The following is a 15,845-nucleotide window of genomic DNA, read 5'->3' as shown; positions in this document are numbered from 1 at the left end:
ATTTTTTTATCAAAGTATCTTCAGATGTCAATACATTCTTGGTCAGTAGTTGTGTCTTGAATTTTGAGTTGTGGAAAATATTTGTATTTTGCATCCTTTGTGTGTGTTTTTAAAATATGGAGTTGATAATATAATGATCACAATAACATCTTTAGGATAACAAATTATTTTGTTATATCATCATGTTAGATTAAGGAAGTTATAACTATGCCACTGATATATTTCCGTCTGTTATCTTTAACCACATCCCAATTCATTACAAATTACAGCGGAGTAATTGGTAAGAAGATAACTAATACGTAATGGTAAGTAAATTACAGTAATGATCATCTCTATGATACAGTAATTGTGATAACATACAACCAAAGGGCATTATTATGAAGGACATTTTCTGCGATAAGCCACTGAATATACTAAGAAAAATTGATCAAAAACAGAAAATCAACGTATAAAAAGGCAGTTGTTAATTGCTAATTCATCAAATTCCCCAATGATCCAACTCTCCCAAATCTGATTCCCCATAAATCTCCACCCAAAAATATTTTATGAAATGAAAAGTCTCAAACCATTTAAAAAATATTCATTTTTAGGTTTCCATAATATGGAACAAAGCACAATGTTATGAATTATAACGTTACATTTTTTACCATATTTTTCTACTAAACATTTTGCTTGATATGTTAACTTGGCACTGCCGTCCAATTACTTAATTCCCTTGTTGCCATTATGGAGACCACAGTATCTGTGTTTAGTCGATTGCGGTTATCTGTTTTAAAATTGTTAAGGGCACAAACCTCTAAAATCCTGTTCTATTTGATTAATTGATTGAATGGGAAGGAGTCAATTTTTACGTGTGTTTTTCTATCGGCAACAATATATCAAATAACTAAAATAAGAATTCGTTTTCTGTTGACATTGCACTGACAAATCGTGTGCCTTTTGCGAGGTTTTGACGTAATATCTCTTTCCCCCAGGAGTAAACACAAGTCCGGTTTTTATTAACGTGAATTTTAACGTTTTACTATCTTCTTTTGTTAATTTAATTTTTATTTTAACGTTTTCATTGTTGCCTTCCTTAAACATATATTTTATCTAGAAAGTAAAAAATTCAGTTCAAATAATTACAGGTTAATGAAAATTGCAGTAGCTCTAAAGAATTTTACGTTGAATCAATAGAATTTTGCAGCATAATACAGGTTGTAGATTTTAAGATATACAGAGAGAAGTGTTTTTGGAAATATGAATAGATTTATTTATATATCAGGCATCTTAAAAAATAAAAAATCTAAAACATTATAACATAGATTTTCATTTATTTTACCCTAAAATACATATATTTCGGGTGTTTTATTTTCGCCTGAACAGTAAATAATTTTTACATTTTTTCCATATATACAGTCGTTAAAATTTACAATTTTTGTCATTTTCATATTTTTGTCACCATTTTCATTCAACAATTACCGACTCTCGAATAATCACCACTCGACGCCTTTTATGAAGTTATTTAAAGTAAATAATCATAGAAAGCTTCGACAAAACAATGTTTTGGATGGAGGATCAGCTGTTCCCTGTACTATACCAAAAAATTCCCATCATATGTATTTGTGTAGTTTTAATAGCAAACTATGTTTCTCTCTCTAAGGCTATAGAAGAAGTAAAAGTGGTAACAAACAAGATCTACAAATGGACTAGAGACTGGAAAATACAGCTTAATAGCTCCAAATCTGTCCATGTTAATTTGCGTTGTGGCGAAATGACAAAAACCTAATTACAACACATGACGGATGCCCGATTCCTCAAGTACAATCAGTCAAATACCTCGGAATTTATCTCGATGGTAGACTAAATTGGAAGCATCATTTTAGATATAAAGCAGAACAGATTAGACTCAAAGTCGAGTAACTGTAGTAGTTAGTCGAAAGATACTCTCAACTTGACCTAAAATCAAAGAGATTGGTTCAGTCAATCATAAAGCATATTTGGACCCATGGGGTGCAAATATGGGTTTGCACTAAAAGATCAAACCAACTAGTAATCCAACGCACTCAAAACAAGGTTTCTAAATCACAGCGAAGTGGATGCCATACAGCCACTGCACAACACGCAGGAAATCAGAAGATTGAAGCGAACCAAACCACACGAACTTGTTTAGTGTATAAGAAAGAGTATTCCATATTATAACACTAGCTTAAGTAGTAGATTAGTTCTATTTTAATTTAAAAAATACATGCTGATGTATTAATCCCGTACTCGTCTTCCTTGTGTATTAATGCAAGTACAAAAGAACATTAGTATTAGATTAATTAGTAAACTAAGATTGTATTAAGCGTGTCTAATGTAACGTGTGACCAATATTGTGTCAAGTTTTTGAAAAACTCTATGCACTATCGTAAATTACCCAATTCCAAACCTGTACTTTATAGGATTAGTCAACACCGCTTATTTGAACGTCTAGTAAATTCAATATACTTCAAAATCGAATAATGCGAATTTATAGAAGTGTACATCGTAAGTTCCATCCCTCAACAGTTTATGTCATCAATCGCAAGCTATCGCCTTTATCTGAATAATAAATAACGTCTCCTTCTTCTTACAAGACCAATATACAGTCGTTTTTATTTTCTCAAGGTGTTTAAAGTTTAAATTAAGGAACCGTTTGTTTATTGTGCAAGAGGCAGTTAGACTTCGATTTAATTGTTAGTTTGTTATAAATGGTATTTACATCTTTAATAGTGCGAACATTTACTATCACTTAAGTGGTGATAAAATAATTGAAATTTCTATAATGTTTCGAATAATAATAATCTTCCGACCTGGATTTCTAAAAATGAATATTTAGGTTTAGTTTCCAAGTAATTATTTTTACCGAAAAACTGTCGTGACCCTGGGATAAGACTGGGATTTACATATTTGGTTTAACTACCGGGGTTTGTGGACGGGTAAGGATATGATTTGATTGTTTTTGGTGTTCTAAAGCGCCAAAGGATAATCTCATACTGAGCATTTTACAGGACTTTTTTGGACTGGAACACTTGGAGTAATGCGAGTTGTCTATCAGAGACGTATCTGTACCACACCTGTACTCCGTAGAGGCAAACTGGACCGACTATCATTTTATACAGAGTCGCTTTTCGGGGGGATTAGGAGTTGCTTTGCAAATAGAGCGCTGGATTTGAGCTGACCATTGAAACTTACAGTTGAATTGGAGACCGAGGGAACCTTTTCCATTTGGCGATATGCACGGAACTCCTTTTTGTCTAAGTTTTGCTTGGATTGATCTGCAGCCGCCAGAGTTTTTACCACGCCTGGTCGAATTGGACTGGAATCCGTCGCGGATGGCTTCGGTACTGTAACCGATGGTGAAGAAAGCTGTGTCATCTGCGTAAAATGCTGTGTGTGAATGTTTGTGAAGTGGGAAATCACCCATGTAAAGGTTGAACAGGTCTGGAGCTAGTGGAGCACTTTGCGGGACTCCTGCGAAGATTTGTTTTCGAAAGAAGACTACATCGCCGATCTTTACTTCAAAGGATCTATCTTCCAAGTATGAGTGTATCAAGAAATTAGGTCATTCGGTAGACCTAGTTAGTTCGCTTTAAATATTAGATCGTTATGCCATACTTGATCGAACATCTAGCTTTGGATACATCTAGAAAGATGTCTTCTGCTTTGCGACCTTTTATAAGTGCCTGATGGAGGCTTGAGTGTTTGGCACGAAAACCGAATTGCTCATCAGGGATTATGTGGTGCGCGTCAGTGAAACTATTTAGAGCGTGTAATATCGATTTTTCTGCAAGCTTGAAGAGTGAACTAATCAGACTGTTGGGCGTATAGTCGGAAGGATTTGACTCGGCTTTCTTCTTGGGCATAGCATCATCAAGCATTGTTTGTTGTTTTGTTTTGTATCCAATTTTTTGGGAAATTCTTTAACCTCGGGATGGAGTTAATAATATTGCCAACCTCGGAAAGTTGCTTGCTGGTGAAGATTTTCAAGTGGTTTAGTGTGATTCCATCTGGCCCTGGAACTTTTTTTGAAGATAGACGTTTTACTGAGAGCTGGAGGTCTCTAGAGATGCTCTTTAGCCGATGATCTGACGCAAAAATTTTCCTCTTCAAGGAGGGTATACTGACGGTAATGAAAGTTAACGTCTGTTGTGGTAGTCTAAGTGGAAGGTTGCATTTCACTTAATTCTCAAACAATTCAGCGAGAAGCTAGACTTTTTCCGGATTTGTTGGGACGATATCCGTGGAAGAATCGGCCTGTAAAAGGGGGATTGCGTTTGTGTGTTCCCCATTATGCGTTTGGTGGGGCGCCAGAGGTCATAAGGAGCAGTAGAGTTGTCTAGACTTTGAAGAAATTATTCCCATTTCCTCTCATTCTAGGTTTTAACCCTGTTCCTAACTCATCTGATTGTGCTCTGCGCCACGCGTTTGTTTTCCAGGACTCAGCGTGGCACGAAATCTTCTCGCTATCGGCTTGTACTTGATTAGTTCATTAATTTTTTTTGGAAGGTTAAATTAAATAGCTTCGTAGCTGCGCATTGGACTTTTGCCACTAAACATATACGTTTTTATACATCTTTTCTATATCTGATATTGCCCATTTATTTTCATAGTCATAGTCTAACTTTATAAATATGAAATAAGAAAACTCATATAGTTGGGTTAATATCACTTTATTTTAAGCATTCGTGTTGACAATTTTATGGCGTCTTGGGAATCTTACTGGGAATTAACGTAAAAGCATCCTTGAAAAGACGCTTTGAATAACATCTTAAAATCCTGGAGTCTCCAATTTTCCCGACACCTTCGATGCTTTGGTCATGACGGATTAAAAGTGACAACATAAATAATCGCAAATTGATGAAAATTATATAAATTATGAAGAATACGACGTTGAATTGAATGGTGCTATATAAAATATTATTTTTTGTCATTTCCATATTTTTTTCTGTTATTTCCCCCCAAATAATTGCAGGTTAATGAAAATTAGAGATAACATGGATATTCGTACGTTGAATCGAACTTAAATTATTATTTCCCCCCAAATAATTGCAGGTTAATTATTTGAATTGTTAATTTGTTGTGATTTGTTAAAAAATTAGAGATAACATGGATATGTTTACGTTGAATCGAATGGTAGTATAGACAAGTTTACACAACTTCCATTTTTTAAGTTATACAATAAAAGTTTTATATTTATCTCTGAGTTTGAAATAGTTGTCCTTTTTTCCATATGGAATAGTCATGAAAATACTATATCATGTCATCATACTATGTCATGAACAAAATACATATATTATCTGTATTTTAGCTTTATCTGAGAGATAAACAATATTAATAAATTTTTATTATAATGCATCTTTAAATTTTAAATTATAAACAACATGTTTTGCTATCAGCACCGAAGAAATGACGATTTCAATACAGATGTAGTTTGAAACAAATTTGAACGGGTTTTATAAGATTTTTTACAATAACAATTTGAATTTAGTAAAAAACAATCTCAAATTAACTTTTTATAGTCTAAATAAGTGTGCTGTTCATCAAGAATGTATGAAAATGACAAAATTCAACTGAGATGTATATAGTTTTTAATGAAAAATGCGTACGATAATATTGATGACTAACGGAGAAAATTAAGTTCTCACGTATAGCCACTTGCTGTTTTTTTTTTCAACAAAACCGATCTATTTTTAACGATCCATGAAAGATACTCGTTAAGATTCCCTGAATATCCACCGGCAGCTGCGAATACTAACGAATAAACAAACGAAAATAGACGATTTTGATTAAAATTGTGCAAGGATAACTAAAGAACATTACGTAAACCGCTGGTGGATAAATATCGGTTGTAAAAACAGCTGATAAAGTCTCACGTTGTTAGATTCGTCAGTCCATTTTGCTTGGTGCCTCGTAGTTCTTCGAGAGGTGTCAAATTATTCGTCTGGATGAATATAATCCAGACGCAATCGACGTGCTTTGTTTTTAAACAAGCGGGCATATGGTTAGATCAAATTGTAGCTAATTTATTGCTTTCTTACTACTCCGTACTACAAAGAGAAATATATTAACCGGCGTCGTGACGTATAAATGTGTTATGGTCGAAAGTAACAACCTTACAATTGGTCTGGTTATAATCTAGGTTCATCGATTCCATGTCCAAACGCACAAAATCATGGGTTAGTCCAAGTTAGCAATCTACAGCAATGTTGAAGAGGGATGTTCATAATTATAAAGTTTTTCTGTACATATGATGTGATCAGTAAGTTAGAAAGTAAGTAAGAAACTACTACTGCAGATGTTTATCGATGTCAAATGACCAAATTTAACGATGTGCTATTGAAAAAATTACCCACAATAGCGTAATAGAGTAATTGATATAAATAAACAGAGTAATAAGCACAAACTCATCTTCTTACATGATAATGTTGCAAGAGTTATGCAGGAAGTTCTGCCGCAACCAGAAATGCAAGTATACACCAATATGCAAGCAACTAATATATCAGTCTACATTTTATACAAGTTTTTCCATTTTCAGTGCAATCAATAAGAGACATTTTCATCTGTGTGATGTAAGAAATAAATGCGAGAATACCTAAAACTTGCCAATGTGATTTCTTCACATATTTGACAGGAAGATCCAGAAAATATTCAGAGATCAAATCCCGAAAACATCCCTCTTTCGGCGATTTCGTCCTTGAAAAGGTCCAATAACTCTATGTAACAGTCGCTGTTGAAGACGGCATAACCTTGCCAGCCGACTTTTGCATTCTCCAACGCTTTAGAGCGGGTTCATCGTGTACAATCCACTCGAATGAAAGTCGATTGGACTTCGGAGTGAAATAATGGAGCCATGTTTAATTCATTATCACATATCGACGCAAAAACGCGGGTTTATTACGCTTGATCATCTTCAAACACTACTCCGAATCATCAACTCGTCGTTGTTTTTGGTCAAAAGTGAGCTAGCTCGGCACTCACTTTACACAGCGCTTTCCCACACCCATACATTCGTGAATGATATGATGTACACGCTCAGTTGATACCTTTAGAGTGTCTGCTATTTCATTAAATTTCAATTTACGATCATTCAAAATCTTTTTGTGGATTTTTTAAATTTTTTCGTCGGTAACAACCCCTTTTGGGCGTCCACTGTCTTCGGTGCTCATTTCACCACGTCTAAACATAGCATACCAATCCTTGATGGTTGATTTTCTTGGGACAGTGTCCAGTAACTTGGCATCAAGCCAAGAGTTTTTGCTATAACTGTATTTTTCCCTTCAAAAAGCAATATTTTATCAACACGCGAAATTCATTTTTAACCATTTTTTTTTCACAATAACAAAAGCTTCACTCAAAATGCTATAATTCACAAACTAATGATCCAACAGCTGTCAAATTTATACACGTCTACCGGAAAAACATATGGATTTAGTTCTAGTAGCGCCATCTATGTGTCAGGCCGCGGACTTTGCAATTGACCTGTTAAAATACGTGTAGTGGCTAGGTTTAATAAGTCTTTTGTTTATTTTTACTTAGTTGTTACAAGTTTAATTATTCTTTTATTTTTAGTGAGTTCCATTTATTTATTATTTGAAGTAGGTTCAATTTTTTTGTTAAAAATATTTTATAACAATTAGTATAGACCTAATACCATTTATGTTTACCAAATGTGTTAAATACTAATACATTTTATATTGAAATGTCATTACGTTTTGAATGGTGATTACTATGTTGGACCTACCTGTATGTGTGATAGTAGTCGAATGTAAACACTCTGGTTAGACTTATAAACAAAGAGAGATGTTTGTTTCTCTAAACTGAGAAATGGTCGGAATACCAACAAAACTATTTTAATATCTGTTTGGAATACGTTGTAAATTAAACTGCAAAAAACAACAATAAATTGCTTCGTGTTATAATTTAGTTATGAACTAATAGACAACCGTATTTCACTGCATATTAATGTCGTGTTTATGTTAAATTTTATTTATTCCTTTCTAAGTTTATAAAATCGCAAAGCATTTTAAATTAGTGCTTACTAATTTAAAATGATTTCTGGTTTCAAAAACTAATAAATTAAAGTAAAACTATCTATGTTTTCGTCTTGTTTTTTTTTGTTATTTGCGTCGTACATGGTCTTGTTCTTTTTATGGAGGATATGAATAAAATAAACATGTAAAATATCAGAATTGCAAGAATTATTGGATGAAAATCTAATTCAAACTCTCAAAGAATTTTGAGACAGCTTAACAATTGATGATCAACAGTTTTAAGACGTTTAAATGCACTGAAAAAGATCTAAATTAACAAGAAAATATCTACTATTTTAATGAACTGAAAATTTCGTATGGTTTCAATGTCTCGGTTCAATGTAAGAAAAATGAAGATACGGTCAACCCCTTTCCCCTCCCAATCCTCTTACGTAACTTCATCTAAATTTCAAATTTGTGATAGGAATTCACTAGAAATCATTGAGAGTTTGACTTGCTGTCTCCATCCGACTAATATCAACTAAATTTTTTTTGTACATACGTCATCAAGATATTTAATGTATTGCCTACCTCAGTGTGTTAATTCTTTTTAGAATCAAACAATATTTTTCTTCTCATTTTATTCTAGTTAGAAAGAGACACAATGCTGTCTGATTAGTGCGAACACGTAAACTAATGAGCCAGTCAAAGACGTCCGATTGTCAGACGTATGCAAAATTCTTGAAAGCAATAGTGATAAGTGGTTATAACTCTAACCTGTAAACTATTGTGGCTGTATAATTAACTACAGTTTTTAGATGTACTATAATCTTAAAATAAATTATATTTGATAACATTTTTGTTCAATTATTTTATTCAGATTAGAATTTTGTTGTATGTCAAAACCAAACTGAATTAATATTCAAAGTTGATGCGGCAACATCGCGACGTTTTGACGTCACAAATTTAGATGAAGTATGTACAAAATAACTTTGAATAGACTATAAGTATATTATCATAGCTTTGATTTATTGATAAATAACGCTTGAGAATACTTAAGAAGATCAAACCGTAAGTTAAAAATATTGAAGTTAATAAATGCAGTGCGACAAAACAGCATTATAAATATGTTTCCTAATTTATAGATCCTAAGGTAGATAGCTTGGTGCAGCTTTAGGAGGAGGAAAATAAGCTTATGGTCCATTAAGAAGACGAAGTCCTTCTTTCCCAAACTATCTCTTTAGAAATGAGAGATTAATATATAAACTTAAACTGGTTGCTGACTGCTCACTGCCAATTTACCCATTCCTCCTAATGTATTATCAGGATCTAATGTCAGTCTACTCTATATTAACAAAATGCAGAAACTAGTTAATTGTTAGAAGAATGTATATAGCTTCATTTTAAGATAACTTTTATCTGTAGATAATATTGAATGAACTAATTGACTGCCTTTTTGTTTTGGGTTGTAGAGTCTAAGTTTTCGTTAATCTTCCTTAATCTGTGTCGTCATAATTATTAAACCTTTCAGGAGGTTCTAAAGTAATAATATCAATCAATTAATCTTCTTCTAAAAGGACAAAACTGATTAAACAACATAACAATATTTAAAAATAGAAAGTTATCATATTTACTGTTATTTTAAAGCTGTGGTCTAACTAAACAATAACGTGTCACGACGTATGCATAAGAGTACGCCGCGTTCTATCACGCTACCATCTCCCTACCATCAAAATTCGGATGGAGCAGAGTCTGGATAAAATTCGATCCTCAGTCAGTCATTCGCGCTCTATCGATCCTAAGAACTAGTCATTGCTCTCGATAATCTAACATACGACAATGTTATTAATAACGATCGGTTTCTGCTTATCACACTGGTTGGCTCTGGCTGCGGAACCTGAATCCGAACAGTGGAACAACGTGGATATTATGATCAGATACAAACATGCCGTCATTACGATACCCTCAGGACCCCAGGAACATTTAAAAGATACCCTACGTCTACCAGGTATGTTTTTTATAGTATATTTCTCTTGAATTCCAACGTATTAGATGTGTCAAAGACTAATCTACGTTTTTCTTCGAGATAACATCATTTAAGAACTTTAATTTTTGTGGCCAAAGGGTGACAAATCTTAAAACAAAAATTCTTACTGTTTTTCATCAAAAAATCTCCAACGCTAAATTAAATTTCTTTTATAGAAGTCAAATTCAGTCAAATCTTATGTATTTTTGGGTATTGAAACTATCTCTGAATCAATCTGTTATACCAAAAATAAAAAAATTAGTTGTTTCCAATGTTGTTTGGTGTATATCAACAGTTAGGCATCCATGACGTCGACATTACGTCATCTCTGGCATCATTTCTCCATCTGTTTTATGTCCTGATGGAGATATTTCTCGCGCATTGCAAAAAAAGCAAAATTTTTGAACTTTAATATTAGTTACGATATCTTACAGTTATACAACTTCTGGAAAAGGCGTCCTTTCCTTTCTACTTATTGTTGCCTCGAATCATCACATTAACAATTTGAATTGTTCAATTTAATTTGTTGGTGATGATACAATAATCTTGTCGGGCTCTATTAAGGTTTTATGTTATTATTGAGTATCAAGATATTTCTTCTTGCAAACAGGTAAGTTAAATTTGTTTTTGATATTAAAATTTTATAACGTCAAAGTTTGGTTCTGTCAGAAACGCGTTTCTTATTAATATTTCTTTAATTTACACACACAATGAAACACAAAAATTAGTTAAAATCGTTGAAAACTGTTAGACTGGATCATTTGAGTGTTATTCGTCGTCTTGTGCGGAAGTATCCGTTAGAAGGAATCGGAACCACGCACGCTTTGATAGCTCATATTTCTTCATCAGTATTCATTTTCTCAAACAGCATTGTCTTTTTGCGACTTTCTATGTTATTACTATTTTGTTTGGCTATAGTTTAAACTCAAGAGAAACCTCTTTGATGACATCAACATCAACATTTTCACATTTTTATAACACATTGATATCCTAAGATATTAAAAATGTTAGATACAAGTAACCTCAGGTCACCTCCTTCAGGATCAAATACAGACAAAGCCAAACACATAATAAATAAAAATCGCATGTAACAATGTCTGGATAATACAGTGGACGCGAAAAGCCTATCACCCTTTCCTGGGAATTTTTGTCTGAAAACTACATCAGCTTTGACACAATATACTTCTAAACTAGTTTTTACAAAAATATCAATCAGAATTGAATAACATGGATTACTTCTTCACACAATTAATACAAAATAGGTCTAACGAAATTTAATCAAGATAACAAACCCCGCAACTCATCCTTCACAAGACTGTTCATCTAAATCTCTTTGCAGAGGTTTCACTGAGAGGTCCCCCGCTACCATATAACCCAAAACGACACGACGAAGGTAACAACCAAACCTATATATTGTAATCGTACGTAGAGAATTTAGGCGCTTATAAAGGAAAACAAAATCAACCGCAATATGTAAATTAATCGAAAATAGATGTAATTGTTTATTGAGTGACTCAACTCATATCTCAATCTGGTTTTCCGTCAGCCAGAGACTTCCTAAACAAAATATTAATTGGTTATAACAGCATTTTATTTAACCGGCTATCGAAGAAAATTTAATGTTTCTGTAAAATAACCGGTATATTAGGCAACTGATTAGTCTTGTTTTATTGGTTGCCTGACCTATACGGTTTACGATACCTTATATTTTATTTAGGCTTGTTCTATAGGCATTTTTTTGGAAATTTTAAGGGAATATTATATTGTTATAATGTAGTTCCTGCAAGGTTTCTTTCGATATACGACGTATATAAAACTTTAGCCGTATTTTCTATTCGCAAATGAAAATTTTTCTTTCAATGTTAACCTGGAATATGTCATTTGCGACCAAAAACTTTTCACATTCATCAATTCTGTCGATATAAGCTTCAATTCCTGTTCTAAGCGCAGTTACCATTCTTTTTCCAAGCAACCATTACCAAAACTCAAAAACCAACAGTAACATACCTTTATTGATGCAGTGTGGTCTTATAGGTTTCTAATAGCACTTGTTGACAAACTTTTAATATGTGTTATACCATCTAGTAGTAGTTGAACAATTGTTGATAGAAATGATAAAATAGATTTGCAGTTCTAATTCCTAAACAGCTGCCAAGAAGTGTTACAAAATATTTCTCTATTTATTACCGAAAATCGTTTTTCACGAAATGATATTTGAAGGTACGAAAAATCACAGGGTGCTAGTTGTGGTAAATAAGATATATTAAAACATTTCTAACGTTATTTCGGTTATTTTATCTATAGTTTTTAAAACCAGTTGATCAGGTGCATTGTCTTGATGTTTTTCTTCTGTAAAATGAGGGTTTTTTCACGAATTATAGAATTCAATTGGTCCAAGACAATACGATATGTTGGGCAAAAATTGATATTGGTGTTTTAAGCATTAATGCTTTTATGAAAAATTATATTCCAATCTCACCAAGCAGTAGTATATTCTCTCTTGGTGTCTTTGCCTACAATTTAGACTACAATATTTTTCACATATTATTGTTGTACAAGATATCACAAATAGCTTGATTTCGTTTTACTTACTATTATTTAAAAAATAATGTATATTCTCCTCAAAGTTTTTTTGTACATACATTATCAAGATATTTAATGGATTACCTGCCGCAATTTGTAAATTCGTTTCAGAATCAGTTAATATTTTCCTTGTCATTTTCTTCTAGTTAAAAAAAGACACAATGCTGTCTGATTAGTTCGAACGCGTAAACGAATGAGTCTGTCAAAGTCGTCCGGTTGTCAGACTTAAACAAAATTCTTGAAAGTAATAGTGATAAGAGGTTATAGCTCTAACCTATAAACTATTGTGACTGTATAATTACTTGCAGTTTTTATATGTACTATAATGTTAAAATAAGTTATATTTGATAACATTTTTGTTCAATTGTTTTACTTAAATTAGAATTTTGTTGTATGTCAAAGCCAAACTGAACTAAAACTCAGAGTTGATGCGGCAACAATGCGACGTTTTGACGTTACAGATATAGATGACGTATGTACAAAATAACTTTGAATAAACTGTATAATTAAACATATATCTGATGCTCTACGAACTTATTGAATAACCTAGAATTATAGATAGGAAAGGTGTTAGATTTTGAACTAATTTTACTTTCTTTTTAGGGTTATCTCTTAGTGCTCCTGCTATTTACAAAGTAACAGCTAACGATATATCGAATGGTAAGTATTACTAAAAGCAATACCAGAAAATCATTGCTGCTGTTAAGTGTGAAGTAAATAAATACCCTCTGATTCCATTTTAGCGGGCTGTTCAACGAATTTCTCTACGGAAACCAAGAGGATACTAAAGAAAGCTCGATGTTCTCCCAGACCTTTATTAATTAATATACTAACAGAAGAAGCTCAGGTACATAATTGTTACAGCGATATACGACCGTAATGTTATCAAAAATTCCATAATTTTAGGTAAAACCTAGCTACATACTCACGAAACAATGTACAGGGTATTGCGATGAGCGAAGAATATGTGAAGCAAGGAAAACTGTGAACAAAACCATACCCGTCCAAATCATCCCTTATTCTAACAAAGAACAGAAACTGTTATGTCGAACGGTGTCCATACCAGAGGACACAAGATGCAAATGTGTCTGTATTAAGAAAAAAAGGGACTGCACCCCACAGCAGACGTACAACAAATCATTCTGTTCATGTGACTGCATAAATAAGGTAAATTAACAGTTTACCTTTAAAAACAAAATTTTCACCCTCATAATAATGTCAATCTTTAGAAAGAGCGAGAACATTGCGAGAAGAAGTCTAAAATAATGGACCTGCACACGTGGGATGACCAAACTTGTTCCTGCGTTTGTCGACGTCAAATGCCCTGCACGACAGGAACTTCCTGGGACTCCAAGATGTGCAAGTAATAATTCGTTGTAAACTGCAACGTTTAAATTGGTTAAACTCATTAAAAACTATTTTTAGATGCTCAAGAAACGTGGAAAATAAAGGATAACACCAGAAAACGATACCTGATGATGGACAACTAGTTTAATGCAATATTTTTATATAAAATATTTAATACTACACTACTCATACCTAAGAAAGAATGGTGGTTGTACATAATATCAGTCCAAATTGTATAATTATTAGGTGGTAATGTATCTGTATATAACATAATGTATTTATAAAATCAAATTAATTTTGCTCCAAAACAATTTTGATACAAAAAAAATGGCTGCTGTTTGAAGTAATTTTTATATAATTTTTTACATTTTATATAATTACGATAATAATTTTGATCCCTGGGTTTAAGAAAGAAGAATTTAAATTGGAAATACGAAATACCTTGATACCTTTATGTAAACATATACTAGTACTGTGTGCCACTGAAATTTTAATATTGTATCTTCGAGATATATTAATAAAAGTTTAAACATTACATATATACATTTTTTTTGACTACATAAACTAAAATACTTGTCATTATAAAATTATCAAAATTATAACGATAAAACTTTTATATCAGGTCATTGTAACATTAAAATAATACAATGTAGATAAACAATAAAACAGAATCTATGTTATCTTATATTGTCAAATAGCGATATATTATTTTATTATGGTGATATTCTAACAGCAACTTATTTACTTCCTATATTTATTATTATTCAACAGTTTTATTATGTTGAATGTTATTAATGAACAATTATGTCCTACGTTGTTATAGTTTTAATAAATTTTACTAGAGTGATTGTTGACATTTGATTAAATTAAAAACAAAACACCTGCAGTTTTGAATTACCATTGACGATAACATTCGAAAATGCAGTTTTGGGCTTTTCATAATTAGCGTCTATATACACTGAATAACCCAATAATACTAAATGTAATATCGTAATTTTATATAGAAAACTGTCAGAATATAATTAATATTAAATATGTAAAATTAATATATGTTTACACTGATATGTCGCTTGTTCACCAACAGATATCGCTCAATAAATCATATTATCTTGGAATATGATCTATAGTCTATTCAAAGTTTTTTTGTAAATACGTCATCAAGATGTTTAATGTATTGCCTGCCGCAATTCGTAAATTCGTTTCAGAATCAGACAATAATTTTCTTCTCGTTTTAGACGTCCGGTAGTCAGACGTATGCAAAATTCTTGAAACCAATTGTGATAAGAGGTTATAACTCTAACCTATAAACTATTGTGGCTGTATAATTAATTTTAGCTTCTATATTAATTATATTAGTATTCAAAGTTTTTTTAGTAATGCATCATGGATATTTGTGACATCGAAATATTGCAATGTTGGCGAATTCACACTGAGTTTTAGTTCAGTTTGGCTTTGACATACAAAAAAATTCTAATCCGAATAAAATAATTGAACCAAAATATTACGAAATATAAATTATTGATATATACTATTGACGTTTTTTATTGTACCAATTACAATTTGTAAAAAATATAAAATTCATTTTAAACCAATAAGGGATTTTTTTCCTCATTTTATCCTTGTTAAAAAGAGATAGAATGTAACCAAATCAGTCTATAAAATTTTACTTGGATAGGCACTGTCATGTTGCCAAATGTCTAAAAATTCTTTAAAACAAATGATAATAATTAGAGGTTAAAAACTGGCGTTTATAAATAACTACATTCTCTAAATAGTCATCTTGACGTTAAGCTTCATTCGCTGTAAAATTTACGAAATTTGTTAAAACAGGTGAGTAATTTTTTCGGTATAAACAAAATTGAATACAACTATTTCAGAGAAAACTCGTGGGAGCGTGGGAAGTATCGTTAGAAAAT

The 15,845-nt window shown here is 32.2% G+C and overlaps 1 protein-coding gene across 2 annotated transcripts; it reads left to right on the top strand.

Moving 5' to 3' along the window:
* Positions 1–9,734: 9,734 nt before the first annotated feature.
* On the top strand, positions 9,735–14,186 carry LOC143205097 (uncharacterized). Of its 2 annotated transcripts, XM_076418173.1 has the most exons (7): positions 9,735–9,981; positions 11,339–11,392; positions 13,186–13,242; positions 13,326–13,429; positions 13,489–13,749; positions 13,812–13,945; positions 14,008–14,186. In XM_076418173.1, the coding sequence occupies exons 1-7, from the start codon at positions 9,813–9,815 to the stop codon at positions 14,036–14,038; spliced, it is 810 nt and encodes a 269-aa protein (XP_076274288.1). In that variant the 5' UTR covers positions 9,735–9,812; the 3' UTR covers positions 14,039–14,186. The 2 variants fall into 2 exon arrangements, with proteins under 2 accessions (XP_076274288.1, XP_076274289.1); XM_076418174.1 differs by lacking the exon at positions 11,339–11,392 and having other exon boundaries at positions 9,736–9,981.
* Positions 14,187–15,845: the final 1,659 nt, after the last annotated feature.

The sequence above is a fragment of the Rhynchophorus ferrugineus genome, unplaced genomic scaffold (genome assembly GCF_030347505.1).
Source record: "Rhynchophorus ferrugineus isolate W39M unplaced genomic scaffold, kcgeb_rfMv2 rfM11, whole genome shotgun sequence".
Lineage (NCBI taxonomy): Eukaryota > Metazoa > Arthropoda > Insecta > Coleoptera > Curculionidae > Rhynchophorus > Rhynchophorus ferrugineus.
The sequence above is the reverse complement of the archived record's forward strand: the minus strand, read 5'-3'. Positions and strand labels throughout refer to the sequence as shown.